The sequence below is a fragment of the Bos indicus x Bos taurus genome, chromosome 26 (genome assembly GCF_003369695.1).
Source record: "Bos indicus x Bos taurus breed Angus x Brahman F1 hybrid chromosome 26, Bos_hybrid_MaternalHap_v2.0, whole genome shotgun sequence".
In the NCBI taxonomy this organism is placed as follows: domain Eukaryota; kingdom Metazoa; phylum Chordata; class Mammalia; order Artiodactyla; family Bovidae; genus Bos; species Bos indicus x Bos taurus.
The window spans coordinates 13,009,627-13,035,079 of NC_040101.1; the positions used below are offsets into that span (position 1 = coordinate 13,009,627).

The 25,453-nt window shown below is 46.1% G+C and overlaps 1 protein-coding gene across 2 annotated transcripts in view; it reads left to right on the forward strand.

Moving 5' to 3' along the window:
- Nucleotides 1–8,947, forward strand: part of CACUL1 (CDK2 associated cullin domain 1) — a 72,600-nt gene extending 63,653 nt beyond the window's left edge. For both annotated transcript variants that reach the window (XM_027529407.1, XM_027529408.1), the window contains one exon: nt 65–8,947. In XM_027529407.1, coding sequence (XP_027385208.1) covers nt 65–386 — 322 coding nt within the window. In that variant the 3' untranslated portion in view covers nt 387–8,947. The remainder of the gene's footprint in view (nt 1–64) is intronic.
- Nucleotides 8,948–25,453: the final 16,506 nt, after the last annotated feature.

Consider the following 25,453-nt stretch of genomic DNA (forward strand, 5'->3'; position numbering starts at 1 on the left):
TCAGATAGATGTTGGCTGCTGTTGATACTTCTTCCCCTTCCTTTTTTTTTTTTTTTTTTTGCAGACAGCTCATCAGCCTGTGCAAGTTCCAGAGGGTACAGATAGTGAATGTATTGAATGTACTTTACTTCCTGAAAAGAGGACACTGGAGCTGCAGAGACTGTGTTCAGAGCACAGCGGGGGTCCCGCAGACACTCAGGAGCCGTGTCACCAAGCTGTTCTTGGAAGAGGATGCTGGACTTCTTGCTTTGGTTTGTAATTTAAAAACAAAACAAAACAAAACTAACAAAAACAAAACAGTTGCTGCTAGACTTGGGGATGGTTTTGAAATGGGACAATCTTTTAACGAGTTTATCTACAGATTCCGTGAGGAACACACATCATGAAGAGTGACCATTGCTAAGTGAGATCCGGCAGCCAAAATCAGCAGCTTCCTCCAAAAAATATAAGAGCAGAAGGATTTTTTTAAAGCACTTGTTTTGTTCATTTGTGGACTTAGCACTTTGGCAGATTGGATTCACACATCAAGATGTCTTTTGCTTTAAAATCAAGCAGATCATTACAAAATACAGTATTTTTCACCCGTAACCAAAACGACCCCTTTTAAAAACAAAAAAGAGTTGGTCTTTGTTTAGCATTAGAAAGTCTTGTTACAGGAAAATGCTAACTCTGCTTTCAATATAACTTCTCCCCTCCCCCCACCCCCATCAGTTCATAACTCTTTTCTACTCTGTGCCTTGAGCTTTGTGCACTTTGCAGCTCTGTGACCATGTTGTCAAACTCACAAATGCTTCCCGAAAAAGCTGATAGCATTACAGTCTGACCGCCAAGATGTCGGGTATGACCTCATAGCAGGAGGCTGAAATCAGTGGGGAAAGAGGGACATGCTGCACACGGGTCAGATTTCCCCCTGCCTCGCAGTGGTGTTTTCTTGTTAAATGTTGGGGACCAACTCCTTAGAACATTTCCATTCCTCTGTCATTTAACAGGCTCTCCCCAGCTGCTGTAGTGTTGGCATTATGCTAGTTTAGGGTTGGGCAGTACTTTAGCACTAAAGCTACCTTTTTAATACTGTTGAGAATTGCCCAGTGGTCAAAGCTGGTTTCTATGATGCTCTAGGAAGCAGATATGGTTATTAAATCCAAACATAATCAATAGTGTGGTTTTCCTGATCAGTCTCATTTTAAATGGGTGAGATAAGTACTTAAAAAAGTCTGCAGTCTGTATCTTTTAAAAGATTATATTCAAGTGTCATAGAGAAGAAGTAGCACTGTGTTTTAAGGCTCCCTTCTGGCTCTGGCCAAGCTAGATTTTCTGTTTCCATACACTCACAGTGCTCTTTAGTTCCTTAGTGCTCTTTAGTCCTATAAAAGACTCTGAAGCTTACCCTATTGATTTTGAAAGGCAAAGGAAAATAGATGCAACAAGGGAAAAATGATTTTCTGCTCAGTTTTGCTTAAATCTAAATCGAGCATATGCTTGACTCTTTTTGGCTTTGTTGGCTATGTCAGACTAATTTGTCTCTTCAGAGGACTAGAGGCAAAAAAAGAAGACATACCAGGGATACTGACTATCACACTTGCGATTTCCAGGTGGTTCATAGAATTGCCTCTGCCGGTTCACTTGGTGCTTTTGCAGAGAGCAGGCTCGGGGTGAGTTCGAAGTGGAGTGTTAGGAGCAAGTCAAGTCATTGCATAGAAATCCTCTTATTTGTAAAATTAGTATTCAGAGAAGCAAAAGTTAAAGGTTGTCAGATTTATTTTTTTAAGTACTTATCAACCAGAGTTGGTAGATTTTGAGGAGGACTTTCACGTGTGCTCCTTTAATGCCGTGAGCATCTTGGATTGTATTGATAAACACTGAATTACTGTTAAGACTATTAACAGGCCCTCATTGTGCCCTGTACGATTTGATTTGCCACATCATAACATTCTAATGTCAAGGAAGAATTCTCTTTTATCATGAAGTTCAAATTTTATTTTACTCAGTGGAATGCTTGCTGCAGGCTTATAACACCTGCAACCAAATTCTCTCAAGTAGTTTTAATAATAATATTTCTGAAAAGGAATGAAGTTGGAATGTTTCATTAAATGTGGATGAACTCTTCATTATCCTAGTAATGTACCCAAATGCTTTTTCTGGGAAGGAAGTATTCTTCGGCCAACAATGGAACCTTCCCTATAAAAGCATCACATTAGGATATGAATTGGCATTAAAATCTTTGGATGCTTTTTGCATTGTTTAGTTAATGGGGGAATATTTTGTATTGTCTTCTTTTTATTATTATGTGTGTGTTAACAAAGTGGGCAGAGTAAAGTTTGCAGAATTTAGTCTCTCTGTAAATTTTTGCACAGTGGCTGCAGCTCGCTATGGGTGAGGGCTTAGTGGTGCAAAGCTTTGATTGGAAGGCACTGGAGGAACACCTCCCAGTACATTCAGCCTGGTTCTTACTCATCTTAGCCTTGTGAGGTATACTGCAGTATGAAGAATTTATTTCTTTAACTCAATAGTGACCTTGCTTATTTAATTGGGATTCTTAACAAAATTCTTAGTCTGCAGTGAAGAAGTAAGAAATGCCTCCATTTTGTGTTGACTAACACTGTCTGCCTAAAAGTATTTCCTTCACGTGTTCACTTGTGTTCTTGCCAGTACAGTATGTAGTTTACACACCATAGTTAAACACTGGCTTTTTATGGGGCCCAAATCATCAAAGGCAGAAAATTGTAAAGCAGGTTGATCGTCTCATGAGTCAACACAAGTAGTTGGTTTGCCAAATGGGCTAGTGTATACATACATGCAGCCTGAAACTGGACCCTCCAGAGAAAGCCGTTTCACTCACTTTGGAATGGTGACACTTAACATCAATAGATGATCGTTGTTTGGAGAGATGGTACTTATTTTAAAGCTGGCATTAGGCTTCAGTATGTGTTGTCTCATATCCTTCTCTAGTCACAGCTGCACCCTAACCTGACTGCTGTGCTTTCTGTGGGGCAGAGAGCAAAACCTGGTGTTGTGACTCTTCACATACTACGTCTTAGATAAGAGTTAGTGAAAAGAGACGAGACTAATACCTGGGCACATGAGTTGTGCGTTATTAAATTTTGTGGAGAAGGGACTTTTTTCCCTGTCCCTTTTATGAGTTGGAGGCGGTTCCCCTCCCCGCCTTCGGGGTGCGGGATGAAAGTCACCGTGTGAGTAAGTGAGCTTGCAGAAGAGTGGGCTGTGGCAGTAACGCTGCACGCACATGTATCCCAGTGCCACAGCCCGTGACACTGTCACGCCTCTTGCTGCACGCCATGCTTTCTGTCAGGTTGCAAATTTGCACACACAAAGAATTCCTCAGGAAGAGTTTGCACACACATCACCTCGCTATAATATTCTGTACCGGCCAGACGAGGGGTTTGAAAGTTTTTCAGCACAAAAGGAGAACTTCAGAGTGGTGGTCTGTGCACACGTACAAACAAAGGTAATGGTGATCTCGCAAACACAGTTGGTTTCCGGAGCTAAGTGAGCAGGAGCGCTTGTGTCGTAGTATTGAAGAAGCTGTTTACTCTCCCAGGGTCACCCTTCAGATCTCGTCTTCTCACTGAGACTGGCTCTGTTTTCTTCTCTGTGTTTTTTATTGCAGTTTATTATTTCCATGATTATTACATGAGGCATTACCCTTGAGCTAAAATTCAATTTTCCAATAAGCAGCTAGAATTAGATAACATTGTTCTATGAATATACACTAATCTGGGTTATTAAAAAACTTCACAATTAAAAAACAAAATAGAACCCTTGCATTAGTTATCCAGTCATTGTTTGGATGTTTGGGTTTTTTTTTTTTTAATGGTATCTCATTGAGCTTCAGAGTATTACTTTGACTTTAATTCACTTTAGACCACTTAACGGGACTTTAAAATTTAAGATCAGAGTATGAATCCCTTGACATACACCCAGAAGAGATTTATAAGGACCTTTTTAGTTGTGATTACTCTTTTCAATAAGATTGCACAAGGTGAAATTTATGTTTATCAGAAGTTAAAACAGAGGTCATAGTTATTCATAGAGAAATGGCTTTCCTGTTATTTTCCTTACCAAGTTGAAATTTGTCCCAGTTTTTGGCCACCAGGATCTATGAAAGGACCTTTGTTCTTTTCAAGGGAAATGATTCCTCTTCTATTCCCACTGTTGATTAAATAAATCATTGACACTTTCCCATGTCCACTGGCCAAGACCTCATTTCGAACCTCTTTCCAGAGCCAAGTGGCCACGTACCTATACTATTTCTGCTTATGTTGGTGGAGTGGCTGTGGGAGCATTAAAGAAAATGCTAATCAGAGGTACATTCTTATAGGACCGTAGGGTATATTGTACCCCTGCTGACTGGAAATTATCTTCATTTCTAGTTGGATTGCATTGTTCAGAAATGCAGTGTGTTATTGGCTTATAATTCTGGGAAATTGATAGTGTGGCTCCGAGGTGAATTCTGTGGTTTGAAAAAAATAAATATTTTGTATTCTCAGATGTCATTTCAATGTTGTGACTATGTACTAAATGCAATAAGACTATGGCTGTTCTCTTCAAAGGGTATGTCTTGTTCAACAGTTGGCAATTTCATTGCCCTCATTGGCCCTGTTTGTCAATATTACAGCCATGCAATTCAGGAGTTGTTGTTCAGATGTGATGTTGTGGGGAGCTATGACTGGAGACAGGAATGCTTGCGAGTAAATGGGAGGCCAAATGCAGACAAAACGCTTCTGCCACCCACCAGCATAGCCAGAGCAAGGGTGAAGCGGTGAGTCTAGTTCCTGGTGGTCCTTTTCTGTCAGAAAGCGTGGTGGGGCTTAGAACAGGGTGTTCTGTACATTAGCTCTTTTATGAATCCAAGAAGAACAAAATGGTGGATGAAGCTCTTATTGACTGGGGATTCAGAGCCACTGACTTTGGCTCTGACCTTTAACTCTTGCTGGATTTTGAATCACTCCTTCTGTATTAGGGTGTATACCATCACTCTAAAACATTGTGGTTAATGAAATAAATCTTGTACAGATGTCCTTGGCCTTGTTATGTTAATACCTGGTTTACTGGAAGTTTGTTTTAATACAGAATATATGGTTTTGCTTATAGTACATTCATGATGCTTCCTTTAAATGATAATGACACTCCGTATTCTACCACATTCATTAGCCTGCAGCATGAGTGGCCATCCTGACCTCTACAACCAATGTGAGTGTGTGTGTGTGTGATGATGGTGATCAGTGATGACCAAATTGGATTTATCTCAGGAATGCAAATTGGTTAATGTTAGGAAATCAATTAATGTGACAGACCCATCTATCAACAGATTAACATGTGATCAGATTGTCTGTGAAAATCCAAAATATCTACAAGGCAGATTAGTAGCCTTGTGAGTTTATCAGGGTTGCTAGAACACAATCCATATGCAAATGTTGATTACCTTTAAATGCAGCAACCACAAGCAGTAATGTCTGTAAATTTTTAAAATATTGTTAAGAAATAGAATTTATACTAGGAACAGAAAAGTCATAAAGTACCTAAAAATCTTAATAAAAGATACATAAGCCTTTTAATGAGAAATTGAGAATTTTTAAAAAGCACCTTTGTTGACATAAATAGACAGTGGTTGGTAAGATCATCTCAGTCTCAACTCTTTCTCCGAATCTGTTAGTAGATTAAAGAAATTCCAACAAAAAATCCCAGCTGATCCTAATATCTAAATGGAAAAACAAAGGACCATGGATATCCAAGATACTTGTAAAAGAAGGTGAGGTGTGAGGAGAGCTAGGATTACCAGAGTATGACCCTTACTGTGAAATACAGTGAGTGCTTAAAACACTGTGGAGTTGGCACAGAGATGATAAGTAGATGAATGGATAGGAATAAAGAGCTCAGAAACTGACCCACTCATGTTCCAGAACCAAATTTTGTTAAAAGATAGTCACTGCAGATCAGTGAGGAGGAGGAGGACGGATTATTTCTTAAATGAGGCTTCAGTAATTTTTCAAAAAGGAAAAAAAGTGAATTGGACTTCAACCTTGCACCAGACACAAAAGTCAGTCCCAAGTGGATTAAAGATTTACTGGATTAAAGTTAAAACTGTAAAACTTATAAGATGGTATAGAAGAATATTTTTTATGACTTTAGGGGGAAGGGGAAAAGGTACAAACCATTAGTTAAGAGAGAAATAATTTGGCTGCACTAATAGTAACTACTTTTGTTTACCAAACATGCCACAGAATGAAAAAGTAAGGCCAAACTGGAACAAGATACAGATAATCATGATATATACATAATTGTTAAAAAGCACCTGAATGTATATCAGTAAGAAAGCAACAACTCAGGAGAGAATTGGGCAAAAAGCACAAGTAGGCATTTTACAGAAGAAAGAAATGGCCCATAGGCATGAAAAAATGTCCAGCCTTATCAGTAATCAGGAAACACACCTGAAACCATAAATAGCAGTTTCTAGTCCCCATATTCAATTCAGTTCAGTCGCTCAGTCGTGTCTGACTCTTGGCGACCCCGTGAATCGCAGCACGCCAGGCCTCCCTGTCCATCACCAACTCCCGGAGTTCACTCACACTCATGTCCATCGAGTTGGTGATGCCATCCAGCTGTCTCATCCTCTGTCGTCCCCTTCTCCTCCTGCCCCCAATCCCTCCCAGCATCAGGGTCTTTTCCAGTGAGTCAACTCTTCTCATGAGGTGGCCAAAGTATTGGAGTTTCAGCTTTCTCATCAGTCCTTCCAATGAACACCCAGGAGTAGTCTCCTTTAGAATGGACTGGTTGGATTTCCTTGCAGTTCAAGGGACTTTCAAGAGTCTTCTCCAGCGCCACAGTTCAAAAGCATCAATTCCCATATTGGCAACAATTAAAAAGTCAGGAAGCAGGGGAGGGATAAATTAGAAGCTTGGGATTAGCAAATGCAAGCTACATATAAAATAGATAAACAACAAGGCACTACTGTGTAGCACATGGAACTTTATTCAGTGTCCTGGGGTTAACCGTAGTGGAAACGTATGTATGTATAACTGAGTCACTTTGCTGCACAGCAGAAATTAATGCAACATTGTAAGTCAACTGCAATTTTAAAAGGGGGGGATGGGTCAGAAAATACTAAAAATTGCAGAGGTCGTGACAACAGGAACTTCATCTGCTACTCTGCGTGTAAGTCAGTACTACCACTTTGGAAAATAGTATTAGCTAGTGAAGTTGAACGTCAGGTATATCTTCCAGTTTTAGAGAAAATCACGTCATATGTGAATACCCAGGACCCATGTACAGGAATGGTCACAACAGCAGTGTTTGTAGTAACCAAAAAGGAAAAGAGCCAGCGACCCATCTACAGGGAAATGAAGAGATGAAATGTGTGTGTGCATGGCATCTGTGTCGAGTCCTGAGTGCAGCGCACAGCTTTGTGTGTCAACCTGGGTAAGTCTCAGAAACCACATTGAGTTAAAAAGAAGCAAATCAGAAAAGTATAGTCAGCCTAATTAGCCTTATATAAAGTTCATAACCAGGAAAAACAGTATATTGTATAGGGATTCATAAGTAGTAAAACTGTAAAGAGATTTATTAACATTTAAGACCATGGGGCTTCCCTGATAGCTCCTGGTTCAATTCCTGGGTTGGGAAAATGTGCCAAAGAAAGGGATAGGCTACCCACTCCAGTATCTTGGGCTTCCCTGGTGGCTCAGCTGGTAAAGAATCCGCCTGCAATGTGGGAGACCTGGGTTTGATCCCTGGGTTGGAAAGATCCCCTGGAGAAGGGAAATGCTACCCACTCCAGTATTGGAGCCTGGAGAATTCCATGGATTGTATAGTCCATGGGGTCTCGAAGAGTCGGACACAACTGAATGACTTTCACTTTTCAAGACCATGGTCTCCTTGAAGGTGGGGTAAAGGGGAAGTGAGAACAGAGAGAGACACTGGCTTATAAGCAGTTGAGAATTAGGAACATTCTGATATTAGTAAACATGTCAGTTCTTGAATTAACATCTAAATTCAGTGTAAAGCCAATCCAAACACCAAAAAGTATTGTAAGTATAAATAAAAAATTTGTGTGAAAGTATGAACAGATGAAAATAAAATCTTCATCAAAAGGGGGAAAAGAAGAGGAACTTGCTGTACCAAAAAATACTTTTTTTTACAATGGTAAATTTTTACACTGTTGTCAAAAGACAAGTTAATGGAAGATGGTTTAAAATAGACTCAAATGCTTTTAAGCGTGGTAAAGGTGGGTATTTTAAGTGGTTCTGATCATGACATATTATTCAGTGGAAGGTGCTGATACAGCTGGCAAAAATTCAGTCATACGGTACACCAAAAACAAATTCCAGATGGACTAAAAGTGAACAAGGTTAAAGTTATAAAAACTAGAAGACAATACCATTTATATTTTCTTGAGGTGGGAGACGTTTGTTTTATGAATGTAAGCAATGGTCTGAAAACAGAGCCCTGTGTAAATCAATCACCCGCCTCACTATGTAGAGCTCTGACCCAGCATTTGTACATACATACATATTTTTAAATTGTCTGTGTACTATACTAATACACGTAAGACAAAAAATAGATGAGAAAAAAAGATGAGGTAAAAATGTTTTAAAATACTTTTTGTGTGTATTGTGGTTAAAAAAAAACCCTTTACTCTTTCTGAAAAGTTTAGTAAGAGCCATATTATTAAAAATGCTTCATTATTTTTGAAACTTCTAGTTTTAACACTTCACAATAAAAGCAATGTGTGATTCTAAGGTAAGTTTATTTTAATGCTAAGTTCTTATGGCTATTGTAGCTGGAAAAAAAAAAAAAAAAAACCCACTTCATTAAGACGTGGGTCCAGATGACTTGGCTTTCTGAGAAACAATACTGTCTTCAGTTCCATCTCCTAGTCTTAAAGTGTTTGTTGAAATCTTTGTAATAAAATTCCATCTGTCTCACTGTTCCTAACTTGTTCTTGCTCAATAATTGAGTGTGGTATTTTTATTATTAACAAATGGGTTCAAGACCTACTGAAACTCACTTTTGAATTTTAGTTCCCAAGTTTGAGTGTGCTCTTACAAGAGGTTTTATAGGTGACCGATTTTGGACAACACATTTTTGTAAAGCTGGAATCATGTCTATCCATTTTTGAGATGCTCTTAACATGAATTTCTTCAGAAAATAGCAACTTTCTTTCTCATTATTAGTATAGCATCTTTACTTTGAAGAGTTGGATAAAGTCTGTCTTTTTTGTTTTTAAAGTACCTTCATGATTGCATTATTGACAGGCACTTGTCACCACAAAAAAGGTGGCAAATTGCAAACGTGTTTTTATCACTAAAAAATAAAGAACATATTTAATACCGACAATACTTTATCAAATGTTACTGTGAGATAACCAACAAACCTCTTCTGGGATTTAAATTTCTCCATCTCAGAAAATGGGGCTACTCAGGTGGCTCAGTGGTAAAGCATCAGCCTGCCAATCCAGGAGCCGCAGGATGGCTTAGATTCCTGGGTCCAGAAGATCCTCTGGAGAAGGAAATGGCAGCCCACTCCAGTATTCTTGCTGCAATAGCGATAATCCCATGGACAGAGGAGCCTGGCAGGCTACAGTCCATGGGGTCGCAAAGAGTCAGACACAACTAAAGAGTCAGACACAACTGGGCATGCACGCGCACACACACACATCTCGTAAAACATTGTAAAAATGCTCTCATGTAAGATCACGTCTAAGTCCGGTTGCCTTGTGGGGGCGCTCAGACCACAGTTTTCAAGAAGAGAACGATGGTGGTGTCCCCACACTGTGGAATCCCACTGCTCCTTTCAGAATACATCCCTTTTAACCAGTACTGGGGGAGTGAGGCCTCGCAGGTGCTGCAGTGGCTAAGAACTCACCTGCCAATGCAGGAAATGCAGGCTTTGCAGATTCAGTCCCTGGATCAGGAAGATCCCCCGGACAAGGAAATGCCAGCCCACTCCAGTGTTTTTGACTGAAAAGTTTCATGGACAGAGGAGCCTGGCAGGCTATAGTCACAAAGTCGGACACTACTGAGCTGAGCATGCATGCACGTGTGCATGGGGAAATAGAAAACCATTAGAAAACCACAGTAATAATTGCTGTAGACAAGATCTACTGATGAATGCTAAATTGGTATGTGGAAGTTGTTGAAGGAGAAATAGGATAGTTGGATAAACTCAAAAGTTGTCTCTCCAAATATTAGTGTGGTTTAACATATGTATAGAAATTCTTTGATATTTCTGCCTTCAGGAAGTGGAGCTTAATTACGCTCCCCCTGGATATGGGCTGTACTCAGTGACTGGCTTCTGAGTATGGAAAAGGTTTCATCACAGAGAAACCTACGGTAGCCCCTTAACCAAGTGGTCACGGTTCACAGTCCAACCATGAGTCACGTGGTATCCTACCCCTGAGGAGGACACTTCACCTCTGTGGTGTCAGACAAGAGGGAGACTTTCTCCAGGACACCCGACTGCCCCTCTTAAAGGTCAGGGAAAACCAAAAACCTGTGACATGTGAAGGTAAGTACAGAGTCATAGTGGCAAAATGGCATTTGGCATCCTGGGATTGAAAAAAGATACAAGTGGAGTAACTGGAGAAATCTGGATAAAATCCCAGGCATAGCGCTGCTCTTGGTGACTTCTTTGTTTCGAGAAATGTCACGGTTGTCAAATCAAATTGTGTGCTTAGTTTGTGTCCAACCCTTTGTGACCCTGTGGACTAGTCCACCAGGTTCCTCTTGCTTGGGATTTTCAGACAAGAATCCTGGAATGGGTTGCCATTTCCTCTTCCAGGGATCAAACCCATGTCTCCTATATTTCCTGCATTCCTTTACCTGCTGAGCCATTGGGGAAGCTCGTACCATGGTTACCTGGAGTTTAAACCCTAGGGGGAACTGGGGGAAGGATTTATAGAAACACTGTCCTGTCTTTGCAACTCTTGGTATGTAAATCTAAAACTGTTTCCCCAAGAAAGCTGCTTTTTTAAATCCCATGGGTTTCTCAGAATTATAAGGGGATATGATTCCTCTGTAGAGAACCACAGTGATTCCAGTGAACACATAGCTATTTGGGGCTGGTGGCTCCTCAAAAGTCTGTTTTGAGATGGATAAAAATGTCCATCCTCAAATTGGAGGGTCTGAGCTTAACAAACTCTCATGTGAATCACATGTTTCATTCATAGCTCCTCTTGCTGTAGTTGATTGTACATGTTGGCTTCCAATCAGGGTTAGAGAATTGGATTGACATTTGGAGAAAATGTCATTGCAACCCATCAGAGGAAGCTTTGGTGGAGGAGCAGTTAAAGTCCTTGGCATGCAGTCAACCAGTGGGGTTGTTCCTGGGCACTAAAGGAGCCCTCTCTTCTGGGTTCTGCACTCTCTGCTCTCAGGCTTTCCTAAGGATAACCTGGTTAGTCAGACCCTCCCAAGTTACACAGACCTGGAGTTCTCCAGTCTACTGAAAGTCATGCTAAATCAAGCTATTCCAAGGCGGCAGTGTGAAGGGGGGAACCGTGTCAGAGCTACAAGGACAGCAAGAAAATTAAAGGTACCAGACCCATCTCCTAGTACAGGAAAGGTCAAAGAGAAGAAGCAGGCATGGATGGGCTTTCTGACTATGGGGTGTCATCTTAGCAGCGGTGTAAGGGGGTCTTGGGAGGAGAAGTGGGAAATTTCAGGTGCAAGGCAGAGCTCGGGGGTGGGTTGATGTGAAAGCACTTGTAAGAGCCAAGACTTGCCAGTCTCAACAGGCCATCTGAGGCCAGGGCCCAGGGTGAGCCCTCACAGGCAGCAGACATGGGGACCTGCAGACCTGCAGACCCAGAGGCTAGCGGGCAAGTACAGATGTGGACCAGGCCTTCTGAGAGGCCATGTGGGGCCATACAGATAACATAAGCTCTTCACTCAGATGCATTTGGGGTCAGTAACTCCTGGTCCTACGTGTCATGTGTCCCCATTCAGGTCACTTCAGCTCTCTGAGCCTCGGTTTGCTCTGCTATAAAACCCATCTCCTGCACATGATTTAGAGAATTTGCTCTTCCCTATTCAACAACAGTTTGGACAGGGCTGGTGAAACTGTCCTGCCTTCCTCAGCCTTTGTTTGGTTGGGCGTGTTACCTGAGCCAATCTGCTTTCTCCCCTGGAAATGGAGTTTTGAGCAGAGCCGTTTGAAGCCTGAAAGAGGCCCCAGGGACTGGGCTGGGATCTGCCTGCTGAAATCCTGACGCCACCAGGCTCTCGTTCCCACAAAGGCTAGCTCTGCCGTCCACTTGGTGACCACACTTCCTTCACCGTAAGGGGTGAAGGTCAGTGCTTGCTGTTTGCAGCCCAAGTGTCCTAAGGCCCCCAGGAGATCTGGGTGATCTGTGCGATCCCTTTTCAATAAACGGGGTCTTTGTTATCCACTTTGGAGCTTTTCTGAAACAAAGTGGTGAACAAATAATATGAAATGGAGCAGGACCCTGTGGTCCTTGTCCTGCCCCCTACCATGTCGTCAGTCTGCCTTTTGTGGAAAATGTTAGTCAAGGAATAATCAGAGAAGTGAGAAATGCAGAACCGAAAACAGTCAAAGGAGACCAAAAATAATGATGTAGTCATTAAGCACAGTCAAGGACCTTTAGTTCCTTCTCAAGTTAGTTCAGTCGCTCAGTCATGTCTGACTCTTTGCAACCCTGTGGACTGCAGCATGCCAGGCCTCCCTGTCCATCACCAACTTCTGGAGTTCACTCAAACTCATGTCCATTGAGTCAGTGATGCCATCCAACCATCTCATCCTCTGTCATCCCCTTCTCCTCCCACCTTCCATCTTTCCCAGCATCAGGGTCTTTTCCAACGAGTCAGTTCTTCGCATCAGGTAGCCAAAGTATTGGAATTGCAGCTTCAGCATCAGTCCTTCCAATAAATATTCAGGACTGATTTCCTTTAGGATGGACTGGTTGGATCTGGACTATAGAAAATATTCTGAACCATATCCTGTGAGCTGTCTTATAGATACTGAAACCCCAGGTGGGAGAAGTTAACTACACGGTGACCAGACTGTACCCACGGCCTAAGCTGCTACAATTCCAAAAACAAGCCTCAAAGAAATGGGAATGAATGGACGCTGGAACTGAAGGTTAACTGTACCTAAAACAACCGGGATAGTGCTGGTCAGACCACTGATGACCAATCTGAAGATGACTGTCAGAGTAGACTGAGCTGTTTCTTCATGTAGCCCCTTCTGTCTGTAAAAGCTCTTGTCCTACTGGTGCCAGTGCGGTGGTAGAGTGGGGTGGGGGTGGGGCGGTGGAGTGGGGTGGGGGAGGCGACCTTTGAACAGATGTCTGCCATCCCACCACCACCCCTTCCGTTGCAGGCACCTAAAATACAGCGAACTTCCCTTTCCACCAACCTGCCCTGTTTATTGGCTTTTGAACGGCACTCACCGAACCCCCCACACGCTTTCAGTACCAAATACATTTAAAAGATGGAGTCTACGATTTCTTCGTCCTCTGCATTTTCTCTCTGGGTAGAAATGGGGGGTGCTCAGTTGATCCCAAAGCCAAGGTCCCCAGCATGGAGTAACCAGGCACGCCGTTCCTAAGAGCCCACATCCTTGGTCACCCCCCTGCAGAGAAACCCAGTTGCACGCTCACCCCAGCCCTGTCCGGGCACTGCATGTCTTGTAGCCCTGGTCAGCACTGTTTGATAAACCACCAAACACTTCCAGCCGCAGCTCTCCTGCGGCTGACCATTTGTAAATTGCTTTTGCCCTACTGCCTGATAGCGTGAAAAACACATTTTCAATCTCCAGGTAGCAGTAGGTGTATTTCTATCACAGCATTTCTGAGCTCCCAGGGACAACCTGACATGCTGTGCTGGGGTGGCATCTGGGCCTAGAGAGGACAGGTGATGTTCTGGGCCGGTGGGAGCCAGATTGGTGGGGGCGGGAGGAGACAGGCGACGGGCACGTGTCCCCACACACAGCGGCTCTAAGGCCCTCTCATTCTGTGCCTGGAGGGATCTGGAGGGGGCCCCCAAAGGCCCCCCAACCTCACCGTGTCCTGAGCAGGACGGACGGTGAATTGAAGACCTCAGTGTCTGTTTTCGAAATGAGGCCATTTAAGAATAAGCCTTCCTTAGTGAGCCTTGCTTTGAGCCAAGCACTGTGTAAGGCACTTGCACACTTTGTGCCACGTGTCCTCACCCTGCTACTGTACCCCTGCCGTCAGCCTGAGGCCCAGACATCATCCGGACCAGGGCTGTCTGGCTCCAGAGCTGCTTCTGTTAGGCAGCGGCCCAGGGGAACCAGCTGGTGATAAACCCAGGTTCCCTCGTCTTTAGCCCAGGGCCATCCCCTCCTGACACTGCACACCCCCACAGCTGGACTCAGCTGGCACCTGGCATGGCAGTACTGTGGCGTCCGCTCCCTGGGCAGGTGACATTGGGGGGCTGCTTGGGGCCACATCATCTGTCCCTTTTCCCACAGAGCTGCAAGAACTGGTGCTGTGTCAGCTGCCACTGAGTTTTCCTGCTGATGCTCAGAACATCCTGCTGATGTTAGGAAGGAGCCTGGTTCCAGGGAGGCAGACAGTTCAACTCAGCCCCTTAGAGATGTGACTGTCGTTTCCCCATCTACAGGTACACTGGGCTTGTATTAGAAGTGGGGCTAGTAATCCTATTGGGAAAATGGATAGCAGCTACAATTGTAGTCAATTTAAATGACTTTTTTCCTTTAAGGGAAAGCAGTTACCATGTAGTAAATGCTGGAAACATCATCAGTTACTATCAAGCTGTCTAGCCAGAGCCCATTACTCTAGTTGTCATATAGCTTTCTCTTCTTTGGGCTAAAATTAGATTCCTATTTTCTTTTAACTCAATAAACAGCCACAGAGCAGCCTCTACAGATTAGATTAGACAACCTCCATGGTAGTCTGAGACGTCTCCATCTTATTAGCTTTGTGCCTCGGCGTCCAAGGCTGCGGGTGAGGGAAGGAAGGCCTTGGGCAGAATCAGTAGCTTTCAATTATTGAACTTGAGCATTGTCAGGCCGTGGGTGAAAAATGTTATATACACTGGCATTTAATCCCCAAGACTCTTCAGGAGGGAGCTATGAGCATTTTCAGCCCCATTTTACAGATGGGGTAAGTGGTGTTCAGAGATAACCAGTAACTTATTTAAAGTCCCTCAGCTACTAGGGCTTCCCTGGTGGCCCAGACAGTAAAGAATCCACCTGCAGTGCAGGAGACCAGGGTTCGATCCTAGAGTTGGGAAGATCCCCTGGAGGAGGGCATGGCAACCCACTCCAGTACTCTTGCCTGGAGAATCCCCATGGACAGAGGAGCCTGGCGGGCTACAGACCATGGGGTCACAAAGAGTTGACACGACTGAGGGACTAAGCACGACTAAGCACAACAGCTACTAGGGGATAGAGCTGTGGTCCGATCTGGGTCTGTCCCCAAGGGCTGTGATTTCAGTCCCAGGTCATGCTGTAGACCCCAGCTCGAGAATGAGGCTCTGAGCCACCTCAGCATTTTAGGACCCTCACTAGAAACCGATCATTTACCTCTGAAATGCTGTTCAGATTGGGTTATTTGGTAGCTGGAAAGCTATTAACTCTCCATGACCACTTTGGCAGTTTCATTCTGGCCTAACCGGTCCTGATGGGCAGTTAAAGATGTAATGAATAACACAGGGGGTGAGTTAACCATATGGTGGGCAGGCAGCCTCTTTCCAAGCAAGGAGTCTGGTGGGGCCAGGAGTAGGGGAGGAAGTGAATTGCGCTCTGCCCCTAGGAGGGAGAGTTGGGAGGCTTAGGGCGGGAGCAGAGTTGGGGTTCTCGTTTCCCCCTCCGTCTGCTCAGAAACACGGAGAGATGAGGGTGGGCGTTGGGGAAGCAGCAAGAACTGAGAGGCAAGTGCAATTGAGCTGCTGCACCATGTCTCACCACCCCACCCTGTCCCCCCACCCCAACTTACCCAGGGAGCAGGAACCCTGGTTAGTCCCAATTTTCAGATGAGCTGAGACCCAGAGAAGTGCCCAGGGTCACACAGCCATTGGGTGGCAGGGCCGAGGTGGTCAGACGCAGAGCAGACCCCCCCGAACCATTCCCTGCACTGTCCACTCTGCTGGTTGGTGGCTGCCACAGGAGTGGACCCTGGCCCAGTGGATTTGCTCCCTCCTGAAGACCCCACCCTGGGCTGAGACTCCACCTGCCAGGCTGAAATAGCCGCCAAAGCCCAAATCCCCTTAAGTCCAGAAGCTTCCATCTACCTGCCTCCCAACCAATCGAGGCCTGGCTACCACCCCTCTCCATGTCAGCAAAGATGGCATTTCTGTGAATTGTTCCCAGGCCTCTTCCTGACCTTACCTTGCTGGGGGCTCCTGGCCAACAGGCTGCCTGTCTTCTTCTCACTGGTGAAAAGAGGGGGGTTCCTGAACTTTGGCCTGCAGAGCCAGTGGGGATCGTTACCCCTCTCCAACCTGCTGAGATTCTGATTCTCTAGGTCCCGAGCAGGGCCCAGAAACATGCACTTCATCCTCATGCCCCAGGTGACTTACATACACCTGGGGCCCACCCCGAGTGGGGACACAGGCTGGACCAAGTCTAAGATTCTCACGTCTGTGGAGTCTGTGCGTGCTAAGTTTCCTCAGTCGTGTCCAACTCTGTGACCCTATGGACTGTAGCTTTCCAGGCTCCTCTGTCCATGGGATTCTCAGGGCGAAAATGCTGGAGTGGGTTGCCATGCCCTCCTCCAGGGGATCTTCCTGACCCCGGGGATTGAACCCATGTCTCTTATGTCTCCTGCATTGGCAGGTGGAGTCTTGACCACTAGCACCACCTGGGAAGCCCTCTATGGAGGGTCTGAATTGAAGACTGATTCTTAAATCATCTTTCAATTTTTATCATCTGGGGCTGAAATTAGAATCCCCAATTCGGTGGATGTTTTTATGCAGTTCTGTCACCGTGCCCTGGGGCTGATGGGGCACCTCCTGCTGTAGGTTCACACCCAGAGCCCTTGGTGGCAGCTGGGAGGAGCCCAGCAACCGCTTCAGTGGGGGCCCAGCATGCGGGGCACATTTTCTGGAATTCATGACGGCTTTCTCCCTGAGCAAAGCTTTCAGCCTCCGCGGATGGAGGTCCTGAGAGAGACCTGGCTGAAGCTTCTCTCTCGAGCAAGCCCCCTGAGCCCTGCTGCAGCCCAGCCCCGGGGAGCCCATTGTCTGCTGGCCCAGTTAGGGTGGCGTGATTACCCCGGCAGCTGGGGCGGATTGAGAGGGAGCGTGAGGAAGCTTTGATTTGGAACCCCTCCTCCAGAGCCCTCTGCAGTCAAAGATTTTATTAATATTGATTAATGGGCATAAACAGGATTCTTGATTTCCTTAAATAAATGGATTTTGAATGGTTACTCTGGCAACCAGGCCTGACTCCATTCATTATCCAGGGGCAGGAGAGAGGGCCTGGCAGGATCTCTGTTCTTGCTCTCAGACTTTGCAGTCAGTGAGTTTGGGGTGGCAGAGCCTTCAGACCAGCCTGGATGAGGTAATACATAATCATGTAACCACTAAACGTGTTAAGATCAAGAAACACAGTGCGTTCTCTCTGCGATGCCTGAGACAGCCAGGAGACTGCTCCCTCCCCTGCCAGGGACAAAGGACGTGCCTCTTGGATGTGGCAGATCCAAAGCCATTAATCAGGGGATGTTTAAATTCTCATCCCTGGATGACACACACATGGCCTTGGTGAATAAATATTGGGGTGGCGAGAGGAGGGTTGTTGTTTAAGGGTCTCCATCGGCCTCTCGGGGTGAGGCCAGGCCCTGAGGGGGAAATAGGCAGGTCTGGTGTGGCTCTCTGGCCTCCAAGTTCTGGTCCAGTGGGCTCATCACCAGAGGCCTTGAATGCCAGCAGCAGTGGTTCTGATATGTGAAGGTAACATGGGGACTGACCCTGTAGCACTGACGCAGAACGCATCCTGCCAAGAGGATTTGAGGTCACCTGGGGCAGGGGGTTCACCTGGAGCAGGGGGTGTGCCTGGACAGAGCCTCCTCCTGCTGCCTTCCACCCCTGGGGGCCCCTGTAGTGAAGCCCTCTAGAGGTACGTAGAGATAGCATCTGAGGACAAGCCAGGCAGGACCCCTGGAGCACTGGGAAGGGGACCTCTGGCAAGTGGACCCTGGATGGGCGCCAAGCCACAGTACCAGCTGCTAGAATTCTCTCTGCGGACACACTGCTGACCCAACATGGACCAGGAGACCAGACTGAAGTCAAGGGCCCATCAGGTAGAAACTTGTCTCCAGGGGCCAGTGGGCTTTCACTCTCATCGCAGCTGCCAACATTTCTTGAGCACCTTGTTACACCAGCTCTCTGCCTATGTGATCTCAGCGTATCTCCCCAGTAGCTCTGTGAGGCTCAGACAGGTTAGGCACTGGTCCTAGGTGGCACAGCCAGCAAGCCGGGTGCAAACCCAGGTGGTCTAACCTGAAACCTGTACCCATCAATTTAGTTGCTCATTAGCAATTCTTTGGTGAGTGTCTATTTTGTGCCATGTGCTATCCTTGAAACCTCGAAGCTCAGAGCTTCTGAGCTGGGTCTGGGACTCAGCATCAGTCCCATCCTGCACTCTCACCCCAGTCCCCGGGAAAGTTAGCAGTGTCTGCCTTAGGCCTGCATCACTCACGCACTGCACAGAGAGGCAAATGACCCCGCTGTGGTTTATGGAACACCGCTGAGGAATGGTCTTCAAAGGCCTCCTGTCAGGCTCAGATAGAGAAATTTCTGGGGAAGAGCTAACTGCCAACCCCAGCTGCCCTCTGACCCAGGCTGCCAGACAGGGACAAAAGCCAGCAGAGAGGGCTCTAGCCCCTGCAGAGGTCAGTGGATCTCTGTTCTGGTGGAGATTCCAAGTCTCCCCCCGGCAGTATTTGGACTCTTGCTAGTGTGGCTGTTAAGACTCTCATTGTCTTTGACTCCTATTTAACCTTCCCCAGAAATGGGCTCCTGTTCGCCTGTCTCAAGAGGAGACACAGAAAGACCTGATCTGCAGGTTTCATGGGGAGACAGGTGACCTCCAGAGTGATTACTTAAGTTAATTCATGCCTCTCCCCTTCTCTACGCCTCCCTCCCTACCCCTTCCACCCCTCTCTTCCTTCCTTCTTCCCTCTTTTTCTCTTTTTATTTAGAAAACAATACAGGAAAGTACAGAGAATAAGTGTATCAAAGTTCTAGAGAAACACTGGCCAATAGAACTTTATGTGGAGGTGGGAAAGTTCTAGATCTACGCTGCCCAGTAGAGTAGCCACTAATCATGGGTGGCTACTGAGTCTTTGAAATGCGGTGAGCGCAAATGAAGAACTGAAGTTTTTAATTTTATTTAATTTTAATGAATCTAACGTCAAATGTCAGTAGCCCAGTGTGGCTAGCGGGTACTGTATTGAACAGCACAGCTCTAGAAGCAAAGAAACTGTGGATAACTGGAGGGTCCTGTGTTCCAGGAGATTCTGAACCACCCTGTTGGACACAAGTTGTGTGTACCCAGCATGGCTGCACAGGCTGAAGTCACATCAGTTCAGTGCCTTTAAATAAAAGATAGGAGGGCAAGGGAGTCAGTAGCCAGGGTTCAAATACAGACCCCGCTACTTCTTAGCTGTATAAACTTGGACTCATTCCTTGGACTCGCTGAGCAGATTTTTCTCATCTGTAAATTGAGGGCTCAGGGAGGGTAATACAAGCATCTGTTCCCAAGTGTTGTTTTGAAGATGGAAAGAGATAATTTGGTAAAGTACACTTGAACCCCGGAAGGAGCCCGGCCCATAGGAGGTATGCGCAGGCTTCTCCAGACACATCCTGGCCACAGTTCAGGTAAGGAGTGCTAAGAGGTACCGGTACTCCAGACATCTCGCAGGTATTTCTTCTCTTACTCGTCCCCACAGCCCTAAGGCATAGTTACTGTCCTTGCCTCCTCTTGCAAATGGGCATAAGGGAAAAATAGGCACAGAGAGGTTAAGTAACTTGCCCTAGGTCACACAGCGGGAAAGTGGTAGAGCTGGGCTTCCAACTCAGGTGTGGTTGCCCCCTGAGACTGCTCCACTAACCATAATGCTGAGCATCCTGTGACCGAGGGGTTGCTTCAAAGTATAGTCTCAAAGGCATTTGGTTCTCAAAGTGTGGTTCCTGGACCAGCAGCATCAGCAGCATCTCAGAATTTTGTGTCTGAGATGCAACCTCTTGGCCTTTCCCTAGAACAACAGGATCAGAGACTCTGGGGGTGAGGCCAGCCTTCCAGGTGAAGCTGGGGTGCTAGAGCTTGAAAAAGGTAGTAGCTCAAGGAGCCTTCAACATCTTGGCTTTGAACTCCACCATAACTCACAGCTCTGGCTCCCTCCCCTGGCCCCACACAACTCCCTCTCCCAGCCCAGCAGTCTCCCTCTGGCCCTGGTGGCTCCCTGATCTATGTCCTTTCCAAACGTATTCATGGGCTTGAGAGCAGGCCAGGAAGTTAGTGGTCAGTGAGCGCTGGCGTCCTGCCTCTGTCCCCACCGCTGCTGGCCTTGCTCCTGGTTGGGTCTCATTGATCTGCAGTCTGCAGGGCTGCTTGCATCTTGCACTGTCATCCTGCCAGAAATTAGTCCCATGGAAGGCGTGGATGGGGAGGCTGCTCACGGCTTGTTCTGCAAGGGACGCATCTCCCTGGCTGATGGCTTGTTGTGACTGTCAGCTACAGATGATAGAAATCAGGTTCCCCGCTGAGCGTGTCAGAACCAGCTTGGAGCTCCCAGGTCCCCAGGAGGATGAGAGGGGAGGGAGGAGACAGAGAAAAGTAGGCACCAGGCACCTATGGAGCTTGAAAACAGGGAGCCCAGACCTCACCCTTGGCCAGGGAAATCAGACCCTCTGGGTCTGGGACCTGGGCACTGACAGGTTTCAAAAGCTCCTCACATGATTCTTTTTTCCCCGCTTAGCTTTATTTAGACATGATTGACATATAATATTGCATAAGTTTAAGGTGTACAGTGTGATGGCTTGATGCATGTATATATTGCAAAGTAATTACCATGATAAGGATAGTTAACACGTCCATCATCACACACTTGCTAGTTTTTGTTGTGGTGGTGAGAACATTTAAGATCTCCTTTCTTAGCCCCTCAAGGGTTCACTGCAGCACTGTCAACTGCTACTGCTAAGTCGCTTCAGTCGTGTCCAACTCTGTGCGACCCCATAGACGGCAGCCCACCAGGCTCCCCCGTCCCTGGGATTCTCCAGGCAAGAACACTGGAGTGGGTTGCCATTTCCTTCTCCAATGCATGAAAGTGAAAAGTGAAAGTGAAGTTGCTCAGTCGTGTCCGACTCTTAGCGACCCCATGGACTGCAGCCTACCAGGCTCCTCCGTCCATGGGGTTTTCCAGGCAAGAGTACTGGAGTGAGGTGCCATCGCCTTCTCCGCTGTCAACTGTAGCCACCATCTGTACCCCAGATCCCCAGAACATATTCATCTTACAACTCGAAGTTTGTACCTTTGATCGACATCTGTTCTCCACCTCCTGACCCTTGGTATCTACCAATATATACTCTCAGTTTCTAGAGTTCACCTTTTTAAGATTCCACATATAAATGTCATATAGTATTTGTCACACTCTGGCTGGCTTATCTGACTTATTTTACTTAGCAAAATGCCCAACAGTGTTGTTACAAATGGTTGAAATTCCTGCCTTTTTATGGCAGAATATATTACGTACATTATATAGGTATACGCATATATCTCACATTTTCTTTATCTGTTCATCTGTCGATGATGGAGACCTAAGTTGTTTCCATGTCTTGGCTATTGTGAATAATGCTGCAGTGAACAGGCAGATGCAGGTATTTCTTCAAGAGTGTGATTTCCTGTTTCTAATGTGAAACCAAGGCTAAAATATCACTACTCTAAATTAGCATTTCTCAAACTTGAAAAGCAGTCAAACTATCTGGAGACCTTGTTTAAAATGCAGACCCTGATTCCGAGAGTCTGCATCAGGGTCCAAGAATCTGCCTTCTAGGAAAACTCACCAATCAATTTGCCAAATAACCAGTTTGTCTACTTCATCAGATTTCCTGTTTGATTTGGTAAAGTCAATATTTAGTAGCTTATTAAAGGAGAGTTTCGTTTTGCTTAAGATATTTCATCGGGTTTCCCTGGTGGCTCAGACAGTAGAGTCCACCTGCAATGCAGGAGACTGGGGTTTGATCCTTGGGTCAGAAAGATCCTCCTAGAGAAGGGAATGGCAACCCACTCCAGTATTCTTGCCTGGAGAATGCCACGGACAGAGGAGCCTGGCAGGCTATAGCCCATAGGGTCACAAAGAGATGGACACGAATAAGTGACTAACACACACACACACACACACACACACACACACACACACACACGATATTTCATCAACAGAAAGACTACCACCAGCATTGCATTTGAGAATTTTAGCATTTATGTAAGAAAGGGAGTATTTCCTGCCATATCAACACACAAGGATATGTCTTATCAACATACATATCATACAACAACATCAGTTCAGTTCAGTTCAGTCACCCAGTCATGTCCGACTCTTTGCGACCCCATGAACCACAGCACGCCAGGCCTCCCTGTCCATCACCAATTCCCGGAGTCCACCCAAACCCATGTCCATTTCGGTGATGCCATCCAACCATCTCATCCTATGTCATCCCCTTCTCCTCCTGCCCTCAATCTTTCCCAGCATCAGGGGCTTTTCCAATGAGTCAGCTCTTCGCATCAGGTGGCCAAAGTACTGGAGTTTCAGCTTTAGCATTATTCCTTCCAAAGAAATTCCAGGGCTGATCTCCTTTAGGATGGACTGGTTGGATCTCCTTGCAGTCCAAGGGACTCTCAAGAATCTTCTCCAACACCACAGTTCAAAAGCATCAATTCTTCGGTGCTCAGCCTTCTTCATAGTTCAACTCTTACATCCATACATGACCACTGGAAAAACCATAGCCTTGACTAGACAGATCTTTGTTGGCAAAGTAATGTCTCTGCTTTTGAATATGCTGTCTAGGTTGGTTATAACTTTCCTTCCAAGGAGTAAGTGTCTTTTAATTTTATGGCTGCAATCACCATCTGCAGTGATTTTGGAGCCCAGAAAAATAAAATCAGCCACTGTTTCCACTGTTTCCCCATCTATTTATCATGAAGTGATGGGACCAGATGCCATGATCTTAGTTTTCTGAATGTTGAGCTTTAAGCCAACTTTTTCACTCTCCTCTTTCACTTTCATCAAGAGGCTCTTTAGTTCTTCTTCACTTTCTGCCATAAGGGTGGTGTCATCTGCATATCTGAGGTTGTTGATATTTCTCCCAGCAATCTTGATTCCAGCTTGTACTTCCTCCGGCCCAGCGTTTCTCATGATGTACTCTGCATATAAGTTAAATACAACAACATAACACACAACGACATAGCAGACAAGGATCCAAATGTGAGTTTCTGAGCCCTGAGGGAGCCCAGGAAGGAGGCCAATACCTGCTATCTGGCAGCCACCTAATTGCAGCCATTCCCGACAGTGAGCTCTGAGGAGCTGGAGAAGGTGGATGTGAAAGAAACATAAGCTATTGCCCCAGATAGCTGAGATACATATGAAAGGAATGATTTTAGTGAACCCAGACTCTTGCATCTTCCCATACATAGAAAAGTGCTAAATTCTTCAACTTGAGATATCTGGTTTTCCTTAATTAACAATAATTAAGGTGTTTTCGATGTTCAGACTACCTGCCCCTTGTGGCAAGCTTCTCTATAACCTGACTCTTCCCCCGCACTCCAACCCCCCACCCCTCCAGAACAGTTCTCTCAGGGTTACTTGAGATGCTGTCTCCTGGGCTTTAAATCCTAAAAATTTCTGCAGAATAAAACACAACTGTCCACTTTTTGGTTGTGACTATATTTAAGTTGACATATGCTAATTTTTCATGTAAGATATTTTCTTTGGTATTTAGCAAAATGGTTCTTGGTGAATAGGGTGCTTTTAGTGTCCATGGAGAAGTCACTAAGCCAGCCTTGGGGGGAGGAACCACACAGATACGGTCTTAGGGGTGAGCTCCCCGACTGTTCCAAACCCCCCAAATTTATCAAGCTCTGCCTTTGCTTCTTGCGTGTTTGAGGGCTCTGCTGCTGAAGGTTTTTGGAAACAAAATCTTTTTAATCTGAAAGCTGCATTTGACAGTTGAGAAGTATGAGGCTCAGAGAAATTAGGCAACTTTGCCTGAGGTTGCACAGTCAAGGCCATCAGACCACAGAGAGGCTGAAGGCCATATATTGTCAACTCAGGGGCAGAGCCTGGTCCATGGCTGAGTAGAGACTGCCCAGACAGAAGATGGGGGCTGCAAGGAGTTTGGATACATCACCCTCACTTACCCCTCTCTCCTCGTGGCATTGACTGCCTCTGAGGGTTCCCTTGCTCCATCTCCCTCTGTGGCAGTGGCAAAAAAGGGGAATCAAAGGCTTTTTCTTAAATTTGGCCCCAACAAGGCCTTTGGAGGCTCTCAGCATCTTCTTTCCATCATCCCTGGAGGAGGAGAGCCTTAGGACATGCCACACTTCGAGCTAAACGGGGCATTAAGTGAGACGATCTGTGTAAAAGACTCAGGAGGATGCCTGGTGCACAGTAGCTGTTCAGGGAGTTGTTCTTTGTCTTCATCTTTGGGAAGGAGGAGGAAGGGGTGACCTTAGAGGCAGCCCCAGGGTGGAGGGGGCTGTCATCTCAGCCACATCACAAGGACTAAGGGATTCAGCTAGAGGGGGGCCTGCATCCCATTTTTCCAAGCCTGCCCTTCTTCCCCCCCACCCCGCCCCAACCTCCTGGCCTCAGGCACCCCCTTGGAGGCTGCAGGGTCCCTGTTCCCAGCCAGGCCACCTGTAGGCATCAGGGCTTTACGAGCAGGTGGCCTGGGAACTCAGCATCCGGCAGATTGTTGTCAACAGCACTAGCGGACGATGTGGACGAGGCTGAGCATTTCATGCCCTCTAACTGGCGGGAGGAGGCAAGGAGGGGTGGGGTGGGGTGGCACTCCACACTGCCAGCCTGGGTGGTGTTGGGAGTGCTCTCGCAGCCCTAATTTGAAAAACTGAGCTGAAAAACAGTCAGACGGCTCGTGTGACTCAGCACCATTATCCCTAATCATGCTGAGAACCCGTACCAGCCTCTGCCTGGTGAGTTCCTGTGGCAGCAACTTCAGAGTTATGCCGGTGTGTTGAGGGAGGCGGGATGGGGGCCACAGAGCAACCGGACAGGAAGCCCCTCCCCGGCCGCCGGAAGGAGGCCGCGCCGGGATGGCGGTCTTGTCCAGGCGCATGACCGACGCCATCACTTCTCTGCCCAAGGCTGGTCCTGGCCCTTCCTGGGTCTCCCCTCAGCCAGGCTTGGGATCCTGCCCTCAGGGAGTCCCTGCCCCAAGACGTCAACAGCCAGGATTTCAGAAACGTTTAGGAGAAG